General features: G+C 28.8%; 1 protein-coding gene across 3 annotated transcripts in view; it reads left to right on the forward strand.

Annotated features, from left to right (window-relative positions):
- The window catches only part of Sh (Potassium voltage-gated channel protein Shaker), a 344440-nt gene that overhangs the window by 312468 nt on the left and 19844 nt on the right, over positions 1 to 12128 (forward strand). For all 3 annotated transcript variants that reach the window (XM_088185505.1, XM_088185507.1, XM_088185506.1), the window contains exons 3-4: positions 7868 to 7971; positions 8047 to 8208. In XM_088185505.1, coding sequence (XP_088041631.1) covers positions 7868 to 7971; positions 8047 to 8208 — 266 coding nt within the window. The remainder of the gene's footprint in view (positions 1 to 7867; positions 7972 to 8046; positions 8209 to 12128) is intronic.

Consider the following 12128-nt stretch of genomic DNA (forward strand, 5'->3'; position numbering starts at 1 on the left):
TCAATATATAATTTCAATAAGTGTAGAAGTATAATACAGTATTTTTTACATATTTGTATAGCTTTTTAACTATCCTATCGGTTTAGAATCTAAATGATAAAAATGAAACTTCTCAAAAATCTGTATTGGAATCAATCAGTAGTAATACGCTTTGAGGGAGATCAAACCGAAAATATTCCAAAATAAAAAAATGTCAGACGTTGGTGTGTTCTTTCTCCTACTCTTATCAATTTATAGTACGAAACTATATTTAAAGAAGCACTTAAGGAACAAAAAGGAATAAAAATTGATGGAAAAACAATCGACAGACGACCTTAAAAGGACCTACGAATAAATATCTATGAAACAAAATGTATGATTATAAGCTTTGCGTAGGCCCACTGAGCTTATCATTAGATGGAGATAGAATTTATTGAGAATGTGAAATATTTCATATACTGAATAGCATACGAAATAGAATCTGACGAAGAAAAGTCTGCATTAAAATTGCTAGCAGTTTTTAAAATGTATATATGGCATAATTATATGTTCAGACCTGAATTAAATTCGTAAAGTGCCATGTCAGTGCTATTATATGAATGCAAATTAATACAATCAATATACTGGAAACGTTTGGACTAAGAGCATCTAATGACTCTTAATAATCGGATGCAATTGAGAAATCCCTTTAATTATCCAACAGGGGAAGATCAAGTTCCTCGGACACATGAATCAGCGTCCAAAATATGAGCTTATATATATATATATATATGCCTTAAGATGGGTATGACAGTCAAAGAAGTATTTTGTGCTGCCATAGACCGGGAAAAGGATACTTGAAATTAGATATGACAACAGAATAAATTTTTAGAAAAACAATAATTCCTAAAGAAGGTATTTTCTATAAATTTTTTTGAGCCAAGAAATTCTTACAATGTACAAAGCAAGACAATATTGTTGGAATAATCTATTAAGTTTCATTTATAGTTCAACGTATTAGTCAGATCAATAATATAAAAACGTTTAAAGAACGCTATCCTAAAAAATATTCCTCAGCAGATGATCCGTAGAATTTTTCGTGGTCCGCAAATATTTGGTCGACTTAAAATCTTATGTTAAAAAATTTTTAACAGCAATGAAATTCAGAAAAATAGTAGTAAAAGTACTAAAAATAATCCAAAAACGAATTTAAAAGAAACGAGGAAAACCACATGCGGCAAAAAAAAGGCAGGACAAGTACTTGTCTGCCACTTCTTAAAAGTGTCAGTGGTGATACCAGCAGCAAAAATAACGAAAAAATGAGCGTCAAAACTAATTTATTTAAAAATAGAGGCAATGTAAATGTGAAAACCACAAAGTATTGGTACTGTCCCTATTAATTTGCCAACTGAATATCTAAAACGAAAAAACCGTAGAAGTTAATGAATTCTTGCATCTTAGATGTCGCTCTGAAAGTTTTTGTTTCTCAAGACACTCAAAAATTAAAGGCCGTATTGTTTTTTAAAGACATTAATTAGAGATATGACTACCGATATTGAAAAGTAAATTGTAAAAAGGATTAAGAACAATAAATGTTTTACAATTTAATTCGACGAATCAATTGATGTTAATAATCATGTATTTGTACTTTGATTCGTGAGATGTATTGAATCTGAAGACTTCGTTGTTGCCTTGATTTATTTGGCTTTTAACAAAAGCATGGCTTAGACTGATGGAAATGCATCAAAGTGGGTACATATAGTGTTGCAAGCATGACTGAATATCGCTCGGGTGTAGTTGCAAAAATTAAAGCACAGAGAGCACCTAGCTGCAAATAAGCTTTTTCCTGAAAACTAAACACAGGGATGAAGGACGCCATTAAAATCATAAACGAAATTCCCAGTCGAGCCATGAACTTCAGATTATGGACTCACAGCACCAACAACGCAGAAGTAAGGGTATTTTCATGATTTGATGAACTGAGAGAAGAAAGTTTTTGAGAGAGCAAAACTCGACCCTGTTTAGAGTATTTGTTTGATGATAAATGTATGTCTAAACTTGCATATATAATGGAAAAGCTTAATGGTCTTAATTAACTTAATATTTCTCTCTAGAGATTCTCCACAAATATTTTACATTGAGAAATAATATTATCTGGCTCATTGGAATAATCGCGTACAAACAGAATGTTTTGGAATATTTTTTAATTGCTACTGACGTAATCCAAGTTTCTCAACACTTTAAATGTATATTTACTATATAATTAATATTCTCTATTTCTTCGTTAGTAGTCATAAAATGGTTCTCGTTTTTTTATGTTCCGCTGGTATAAAAATATATAGAAACACTGCTCTTCAGTAAAAAAAACAGTACAATTTTTATAGTTTAAGAATCTATAACTTGAGCTTTAAGCTTTTAAATCATTATATTGTACATAATCAAAAAATTTAATTTTCTTGTAAAATAATATTTTTATATATATACAAAAATAGCTCTGTGATTTTGATTTTGCCAGTAAAAATCGCTTTATTAATTTATTCAATAAAGATCCACTCTTTGTTGGCCATTCTAGTGAACAATTCAAACAATTCGCTATTCGAGTCGGTTGCCGGAAATGTTTGGTATGCGGGCGTGAGATTCGCTCAGATATTCTCACGTCTATCACGAAATATTCACTATTAATGGCCACCAAGTCGCACGGTGTTCCCGAAACGACTGAATCGTGATAATGATAAAACATAGGGCGGTGAATAATTTTCTGACCATTATAAAATAATAATTCTCAATGTTTTTCTGGTTGTCTCGAAGCTTTATGTAATTTAAAATCGAATCGAAGCTATTTATCAATCGAAAAAAATGTCATTAGAATCGACAAATGTTTTCTAATTATATTATAGTACATTGATGTAAAATTCTGCGATGTGTCTTCACATATTACCGTGTAAGAGTATTGGTTCAGCGAGGATTAAAACAAATTGTAATTGATAATACATACTGCAGACAATCAAAGAATCACCAGTAGTCTCTTCTCGAGATTTTTTCAAAAATTTTTCGAAAAAATTGTTGATTTCAATAAAGCCTTTTTTTGTTAAAATTAAATTTAAAATGTTTTACAACTGCTGCATAAAAAAGGAGGTCCGTTCCAAATGCTTGAAAACATGCATGATTTCTTGGAACCCTTGATGAAGTCGGTTTAAGTTAATTTTCAGGCAATAGCATAAGGCTTTTTAAAAGCTTTGTTCTACAACAAATATTCAAATTTTGCAAAAAAAAACATATTTATTTTTCGTACCAAATATTATTGGGGTGATATGATAACAAAAATTCTTCTTAGTCATTAAAACAAAAGAATTAAGAGAACATTAACTTTATTGCAAGTCTCATAAAAGCTTGTATGGGGATCCGATAAATCTATTATATTGCTTGTTTTGAAGCAAAAAACTATTATTTTTTTATATTTTATTTCGATACAGATTTAGCTTCTAAGCGTTTTTTACTTATCAAACTTTTATGTAGCATTTTAACCAGCGGAGTTATAAGTGTTTAAGTTTTTAAATTTGCCGCCACTTTGAAAAAAACTGTCATATTTGATTTTGCTAGCAAGTATTGTAGATTCTATCAAGTGACCAAAATTCAATTCTGAATTTGTAAAACGAAGCAAATGCCGACCTTAACTATATTACAAGTCTTATGGACGCCAACTGACTTATAATACTAAACTTGTTTCTAAGCAAAAAACTACTTTTATGAGATATATTTTTTTAGCCAATATCATAAGGGTTATTTATATCACTATTCTGTTACAAAATTTCAAGTCTTAATATTTAAAATACATGAAATAATAGCGTTAAATATATAGCATCAAATCACGTATGGGGGTCCAATCAATTTGATATAAAACTTATTGTAAAGCAAAAAACTCTTTTTTTATATTTTATTTCGATGCAGATTTAGCTTCAGATCATTTTATTGTGAGGCACACTTTTTGTAGGACTTAATATCATGAAGTTAGGATACTTTTTAAATTGCCACCATTTTTCAAAAAAAAACTTTTTTTTTCATACCAAATATTACGCTGAAGAATTCTATATGTTATCAAAAATGATACTTAAAGTTTTTAATAGCACTCTTCACGATTTTCTTAACCACTCTATCGGTCTTAACTTAGAACTACAATAATAATCAGATAAGAAACCAATCTGCGTGGGAATTGACAGATTCAAAAATGTATGTGCTTGCATAGCGTTATGTCATAAAATTGCCTGTCAGCGAATTTAAACCTCGCTTTTTTAATCACTCATAGCTGATTTTTATCTTTATCTTGTTTAAAATATGAGAAATGTAAAGTAACAAGAGCTGTCATTGCTAATTTTCTCTACGATTCGAATATAAATACATTATTCGCGTTAAAGAAGAAATATGCAAAATCCATAATCTTTCACCACTGAAAAGAATAATGACTTTACTAGTATTTTTTCCAATAGATAAATAATTTTTTTTTACGTTTATATTGACAAAAAAATATTGCAAAAATAAATGCAATAATGATATTTTACATAAATAAAGATATCTACAATAATTTACTGTATTATTATAATTACATATATTTTTTTATATATCAAAATTTCTAAAAAAGTCAATTGCGATCGCTAAATCACACACAAAATTAAATAATAAAATTACATATTAAATTTAATCCGAATTTATTTTATTATTAACGTTTTTTTAAATATATATAACTCACCATTATATACTGCTTTTATAATAGAATGTAATTTTTTCAATGCAATATACATTACATAATATTTCATTACAATTTAAAATTACTAGATGATTTGACATTTTATAATAATTTATTGGACTATTATAGTAATATATTATTCACATTAACACCTACTGAACTCAGTAATGATTAAATCAATATACCCATAGATACTTTTTTGCAATTCAATCGCCATAATTTACATTAAAATGCAATGTAGGTGAAACTAGCGATGAACTTAAATTATATTTATATTGTAACGTTTACGATAATATCATACGAATGCTAACTATATTTGACTTATTTGTGGTTATTTTGATTTAAAATATATTGTATGTGTCTACTATTCATAAAATTTCATTAAAATCATTTGATAAAATCAATCACGACTTGTAAAAAAATATTTTATATAGTTATTCACAAATTACTTGACCGATAGATATCCGTTGAAGTATGAAAACTTATTTTTGGAACGATATATTGCTTCTATTGGAGTACTGCAGTGATACAATTTGGGTCCATTGCTATTTCTAATGCTCATTAATGATATAGAAACAACAATGAATCGCTCATTTTTTTTTATTATATGCGGACGATTTTATTTTTTTAAAAGAGTACAGTCAATTTCCAATTCTTTAAACATACTAGAGAATCTCACTTCTTTATATAACCGATTGCCTTCCAATGTCATGAAATGTCACATATTTTCATTCTCAAGGTCATCGATGTCGACAAAATGCTCCTACCATTCTCAGTGATATATTCTAAAGAGACCTTTCTTTACAAAGGATCTTAATTTGAAGTTCGAGAACACTAGAAATTCAGCCTGCAAATTGTAGAGACTCACAGAAAATCGATAAAAATGATCAGTAGTTTTATCTTAATTTAGGAATATCGAGCGCTGTTTATGATGCTATAGTCCACGTCACATTAGAATCTGGCTTCATTATATACATTTCGGGCGTAATGAGTCAATGTATTAAATTGCGGCTACTTTTACGTGTACTAACTATTCCTGTTTTTCAGTGCTTTCATTTTGGGAGCGCTATGATATGTTTCGTTATTAACTCGCAGTGTTTATGTATTTAAAACACCTTTGAAAATTGCTCAAAAGCATAGTTCTTGCCTGTAAAGACTAATACTGGAGTACTTGATATCTCTACCATGGCAATAACCACTCGACTGCTCAATGCAGTACATCAATAAAATTTTCTCGTGCACATGCTGAGATGATTTTTAATTAAATATTATTTTAAATTGTTATTATATTTTACGCTTTTGGCTATTATGTCGCATTATATTAACCTGTCAAGTAATAGTGATCCTAAATGTAATAAATAAATATAATATATAAATTAAAATCATATTGACACAATCTCATTTTATATTGAACCTTGAACACCCACGACTAACCTCAACGTCTCACTTTTCGATGAGTATACAATTTGATTGACATTATATTAAGCAAAATATAATTCAATGTTAAGATGAAGGTTATTCAGATACATTTTCAGTGTCCATTGTTATTATTTAATGGTGTTTTTCATGTTGGTTATTAATAACAAGACAATTAAAGTAAGAAACTTGAACTAAGGATCGTAGTGTGTCATTCGAGAAGCACTGAAAATTTAGCAAAGCGCATTAAAAAGACACAGTATTGGCTACGATCTGAGGATGAAGAGTGACACGCACTTCAAAACGTCAGACTTCAAAATCTAATATATTTATATATATTCATAATAAATATATGTTTTTCTAAATGTAATCATAATAAATATAAATAAATCAATTTTTTACTGCTCCTATTGCGTTTGAGTGTGCGCCTACTACTTATAATTGCTTCTTAGAACAACCAGAGTATAGCCTAAACCCTAAAGCATAGTATTCGTTTCACTAATGGTATGAATGCCATATTCAACGTATGTATGTCATCAAATTACGGACCGTTCTTTGTAAGAGACATTAAAATAAAGGCAAACTTTTAACAATAAGCGGACGTTACTGAGCGACGCTTTTATTGTTCATTCCATTTTTAATTGCGTATTGTTTATTTTTTTTTTAAATAACTTATGCAAAAAATATGAAATAGTTAATTATTTCGCTGCAGTAAATCGACGGTGATGTAATTTTATTAAAAATAATTATTAAGCTTAAAAGAATACTCTTTTCTATAAATCTAAGCAGCAATTAAATTAAATTTAATTTCTGCATATAATTAAATAACAGATCGTTGAATGACACATCTAATAAATAAACATGTTACATTTTACAGCTTTAAGATAATCTTATGATTCAATTAACATTTTATTACATAGATTGTTAATTTTTTAAATAATACACATCCATAGATAATATAATAATACAAACCTTAATATTTTTAGAATATAGCGTATATTTTATTATATTCATAGACTTGTAGACTATTTTAGAAAATCATTACTATAGTATTTATTACGTACATATCTCACATTATTAACTTCATTTATTGCTCATTATAAAATTTTATTTTTAAACTACATGTATTTAAACCATAAAAATACAATATCTTGACGTATTACAAAATATTTTTTAGTATTTTAATCATTAACATGATATTGTAACTTTATTAGAAATTAGTTAAATAATATACTTTGAATCGTTTATAACATTTTACTGTAGGAGGTTAGCGATGCTGTAAGTTTTGACTTTGAGTGAACGTAAAATATAATTTACTATCCTCTAATTTTATAAAAATGGACGACAACATTCAATGGCATTTATCAGCGACATTCAGCATTTAATTAATATTGATATACAAATTTTTAATGATTGTTAAAAATGTTATAAATATAATAAGCTATCAACAAAAAAAATATTGGACATATTTATTTTTAAATGTAAAATAAATACATAAATTTATGTTTATAGTACAGTAAAACTAAGAGAGCTTATTTTTAAATTTATATAAAATACAAGAGTGATATGATTTAAAGTAATTTAAGACATGCTTAAATCACTAAATCTTAAAACGCTTGACTTGCTTTAGAGTTTATATTTTAAAATCGTTAGAATATTTATCAAGTTACTCATGTGTCTTGGGAAGATTTGTTGAACAAGTAAATAACATTAAATCTCATCCAACATTTATTCAATCATTTTTATTCACAGGTGAGCGGCCTAAAGTTTGAAACACAGCTAAGAACTCTAAACCAATTCCCCGATACATTATTAGGAGACCCTGCACGCCGGATCCGTTACTTTGATCCGCTAAGGTAATATTACCATCTATTTTTTTTATTTTTAATTATAAATATAATGCTCATGCCACATATATTTCCATATTACAGAAATGAATACTTCTTCGACCGTAACCGACCATCGTTTGATGCCATTTTATACTATTACCAGAGCGGTGGTAGGCTCCGCAGGCCGGTCAACGTACCACTCGATGTATTCTCAGAAGAAATTAAATTTTATGAACTCGGCGAGCAAGCCACCAACAAATTCCGGTAAGTACAACATTTATTTATTCATAAAATCATATAAAAATAATATAGTATATACGATGCACTCGGGAAGCCTTGTCAATTAGGACTAGACGCCGGAAACTTTAAATATTTATAGACGAGTTTCTCATAGAATTTAGATTGTTTTTTAGTGAATCAATTTTTTTGTTAAAAGTATGTATGGTGATGTTTTTTATGACTCATATTTAGAATTCATGCGGAATGATTTTTTATATAAACCAGATCAATATGATTCTGGGGTTTGAGTATTTATTAATCGATTTTTCTATTTGATTTTTTTGTGCGGTTACAGTTTGTGCAATAATTTTGTATATGCGTTGTCGTAAGATCAGGTTGAATTCTTGAAGATTCAGAGTTACTGCTTGCCTGGTCCAAATCGAACCATCAAACCGGCATAGTACGATTTTGACTAAAGTAAATAATAGCAATGTTTTGAGCTTAACCTCACTACTATTCACTAGTCCTCGATCCTTTGAAAAATGCATATGATTCAAAGCGAAACTAGAATCTTGCTGGTTATATACAAGTCTGAATCGTTTGCAGTGGTTTAAATCCGGCAAAAATAGTTATAATCGGAAAAAATGATACAAGTTCACTAACTGTTTTTAGGCGACAGATATTAAAAAAAACTTGCACACTTAACTTTATCGTAAATATTAATAAAACATACATTAAAACGACAAAGTACATATATTGAATGAAAAACAATTTTATTTTAAAATTATTAACTCATATTATAATTTCATGCAATACCTCAAAATATTTATAAAAAATCTTTCGTCAGCTTCTTCACTGATGTTCAAACCCTGCAATAGTTCTCTCCTAATTTTTTGGATTTTTCAGAGACCATTGATAAAAATCCATGAATTTAACTTACTTGAACTGCTACCAGAGCTCAATTGCAGTTTCCGATGCAACGCTTCGGAAAAATGATTAGTCCTATAGCTTCCATTTAATGTTCTATGATAAACGGAGCAAACGTTAGAGGGAAAAATCAGTGGAGCCTAAATTCTATTGTTTTTTAGGCGACCTACATAGGCGTTCATAAACCATTTTAAAATTGGTTCTAATTCATTGGATAAATGATTCTCCAGTTCAGAAATTGCATGTATCATATCTTATTCTGGAATGAATTTTTTAATTTAAAGCGAATTACGCATCAGAATTGTATCTGGTCAAAAGAGTACATGAAGCTAAATGCTTTCGAAGATTTTGTACCAGATGAAAAAAGCAACCATTAACGTTAGCTTATGGAAATACAATTTTATAATTAACATTTATATTTTCGGGATTAAGCAATGGCCACATTTTATCCACATCCACAAATAATTCTTTCATACTTTAGCTCCACATTACATGACTTTCACGAGCAAAAATTAAGATTCCCATTGGATCGACTTGTTTTGATCCTGAATCAGCTAAAAGTAAACGTTTAAATTGTGATGGACTGAATTCATAATTAAAATATTCTACAGGAATAATTATTGTTTTCCTAGTATCAGAAATATTTGGAGACTCTAAAGCATTCCTTGTCTGCAGAAGAAACATTTTCTAGAATTAGAGTTCTGATTTATGATCATTGTCGTATCTGCTATTTAACTCCTTGTGTTATTACTCTTGCCGCGTTTCCATAGCTGCTACATATGTATTCATGTCTTTTAGAAATGAATTATCCATCATTAACACTTGTCCAGATTCTAACTTTACAGCCTTTGTTTTTATTTTCACATCACCAGAATGGAATCAGCCCTTCTTTATTAATCTTGTCTTTAAAATAAACATCACCCTTCCGAGCATATTTTTCTTTGTCTTTTTGACTTAATGTCCCTGAATTATCATTTATGAAGAATATAAACTAGGGTAACTCAAATTAGTCTTTCACAACAATTATCTATAAATAACGCATAAGATATAACTCACATGTGCATAGAAAGATATATACTTATTTTCTTGCTGTGCTGAATTTTTTTCACCAAAAATTCGATGACACTGTTACAGTGTCTTAAAACCACGACAAAAATACTTTTTGCGAACATTTTCAGTCAAAATTCAAAAGTATACTGAGCGCTAGTTCTGGGTTATTGAAACTATTCTATGCAGTTTAAAATAGATAACTATAAAATATGCGATTTTTGGAAATTTCAAAAGTTTGTTCTCACAATAATTTCCAAATAAAAATTCGCGTAAATGGCAAAATCCATGATAAACATTTATCAATAGTGATAGGTATCTATATATAAAATACTGCCTTAAGCTGAAATGTTTTATGATATCAGGTAGCTCTCACAAGTTCTTGAATAAAAAAATCAAACTGCTTAAGTGATATTTTATGATTGAATAAGCACAAATAATAAGTAAAAATATATATTACATATTTTGTTTAGACAGTATAATGTTTTTATCTTTTGACTTGTTTCTAAAAAAGATTACTTATGTATATGTATATTTTAATATGTAGTAAATCATATTATTTAAATAATTAATAATATGTTAAAAATAAGATTAGCATTACATGTTTATTTGTATTGCATAATCATTGTATCGTCCAGAAAACCGTATCCCAGCGAAATATCTTGATAGACCTGAGTTCGAATCTCATATGAACTTTAGGATCTGTAGATTTTAATCAGTAATTTTTATTTATTTGACCGTCATAAAATGTCTGTTTAAAAATACACCGTGTTTTTTCTTCTTTGAAAAATATGAATGCGTAGAGTACGCTCGGGATAAGGGTGCCGGTTTGTTATTGTGTGCGTGTATATGTATATGAGAGGGAGAAGCGATGTAGCGTGTACTTCGTTGTCTCGCTTCTCTTTTAAGGACAGTCGCTGATTCGTCAACGCTGGTATTCGTCATTAAAGTGCAGTGTGGCACAGAAGTTCGATCTTCTCTAGTGATTTATTTCAATTAATTTTGTGTTGATATTCGTTTAAAACCCAGATATGCCCACTGTCCCATGGGTAGGTCACTAAGCTCGTGCCACTGTTTTTTATTTATAAATGAAATTTTAAGAAAACAAAATTTCTTGGGCATATCTGGGTTAATTGATATCAAGGCTTCAAATATACACTGTAAGTTATTCGTTCTCTTACCCGTGAATTAAAATATTTTAATTATTTTTCCATTAATCCGTACGTTGTTGGTTTTTTTACACTATTCTCTGTAAGGCTTGAAAAAGTTATTATTCTTATCGTTGCGCCAATGATAATTTTTTAATTTATTCAATGGATTCTAATGATTTAATAGAGTCGTCGAGCTGCGAATAATTTCTTTCCCCATTTTATATCTTTTTGCTTTTGAAGAATAGCTAAAGACTTCATTATTTTTTTGACTAGTGAAAGATTTTGAATTTTGCAAATATTTAATTAATGACATCAATGTCTGGTTTCTTCGATTATATAATATATTTTTAATTGTCTGTTGAAATTTCCAACTTAGCTCAGATGTATGTATGTTAAATAAACATATGTTTTCTTTTAAAATAAAAAAATTAAATATTCTGAGCGAAATTGTTTTGAGCCACACAGTTCACGCACACAATAACAAACCGGAATCCTTATCCCGAGCGTACTTTCTACCTTTGTACGAATTTATAGTTAATCTCATACTTCATGTACTCAAAAAAAGAGTGAATCCAAATATGTTCGAATGCTCTGAAACACGTATGACATTAATAAATAGAAAAAATACCTGAGAACCTAGATTGCATTACTGTAGTGCTCCAAAATGAGCGAAATACTCATCAAAGCGAATTAGAAATTACACAGAACATCTTTGTGACAAAATATTACAAATTATCTCATGTTCTTAATAAACGATCTTTTGTCAATGCTAATTTTTATAAATTAATAAAAATTAATTTATTAAGATTCGATAATATTTGTATATCAAATCTATCAATA

The sequence above is a fragment of the Plectrocnemia conspersa genome, unplaced genomic scaffold, assembly GCF_051122295.1.
Source record: "Plectrocnemia conspersa isolate PC_06_02 unplaced genomic scaffold, ASM5112229v1 ptg000005l, whole genome shotgun sequence".
In the NCBI taxonomy this organism is placed as follows: domain Eukaryota; kingdom Metazoa; phylum Arthropoda; class Insecta; order Trichoptera; family Polycentropodidae; genus Plectrocnemia; species Plectrocnemia conspersa.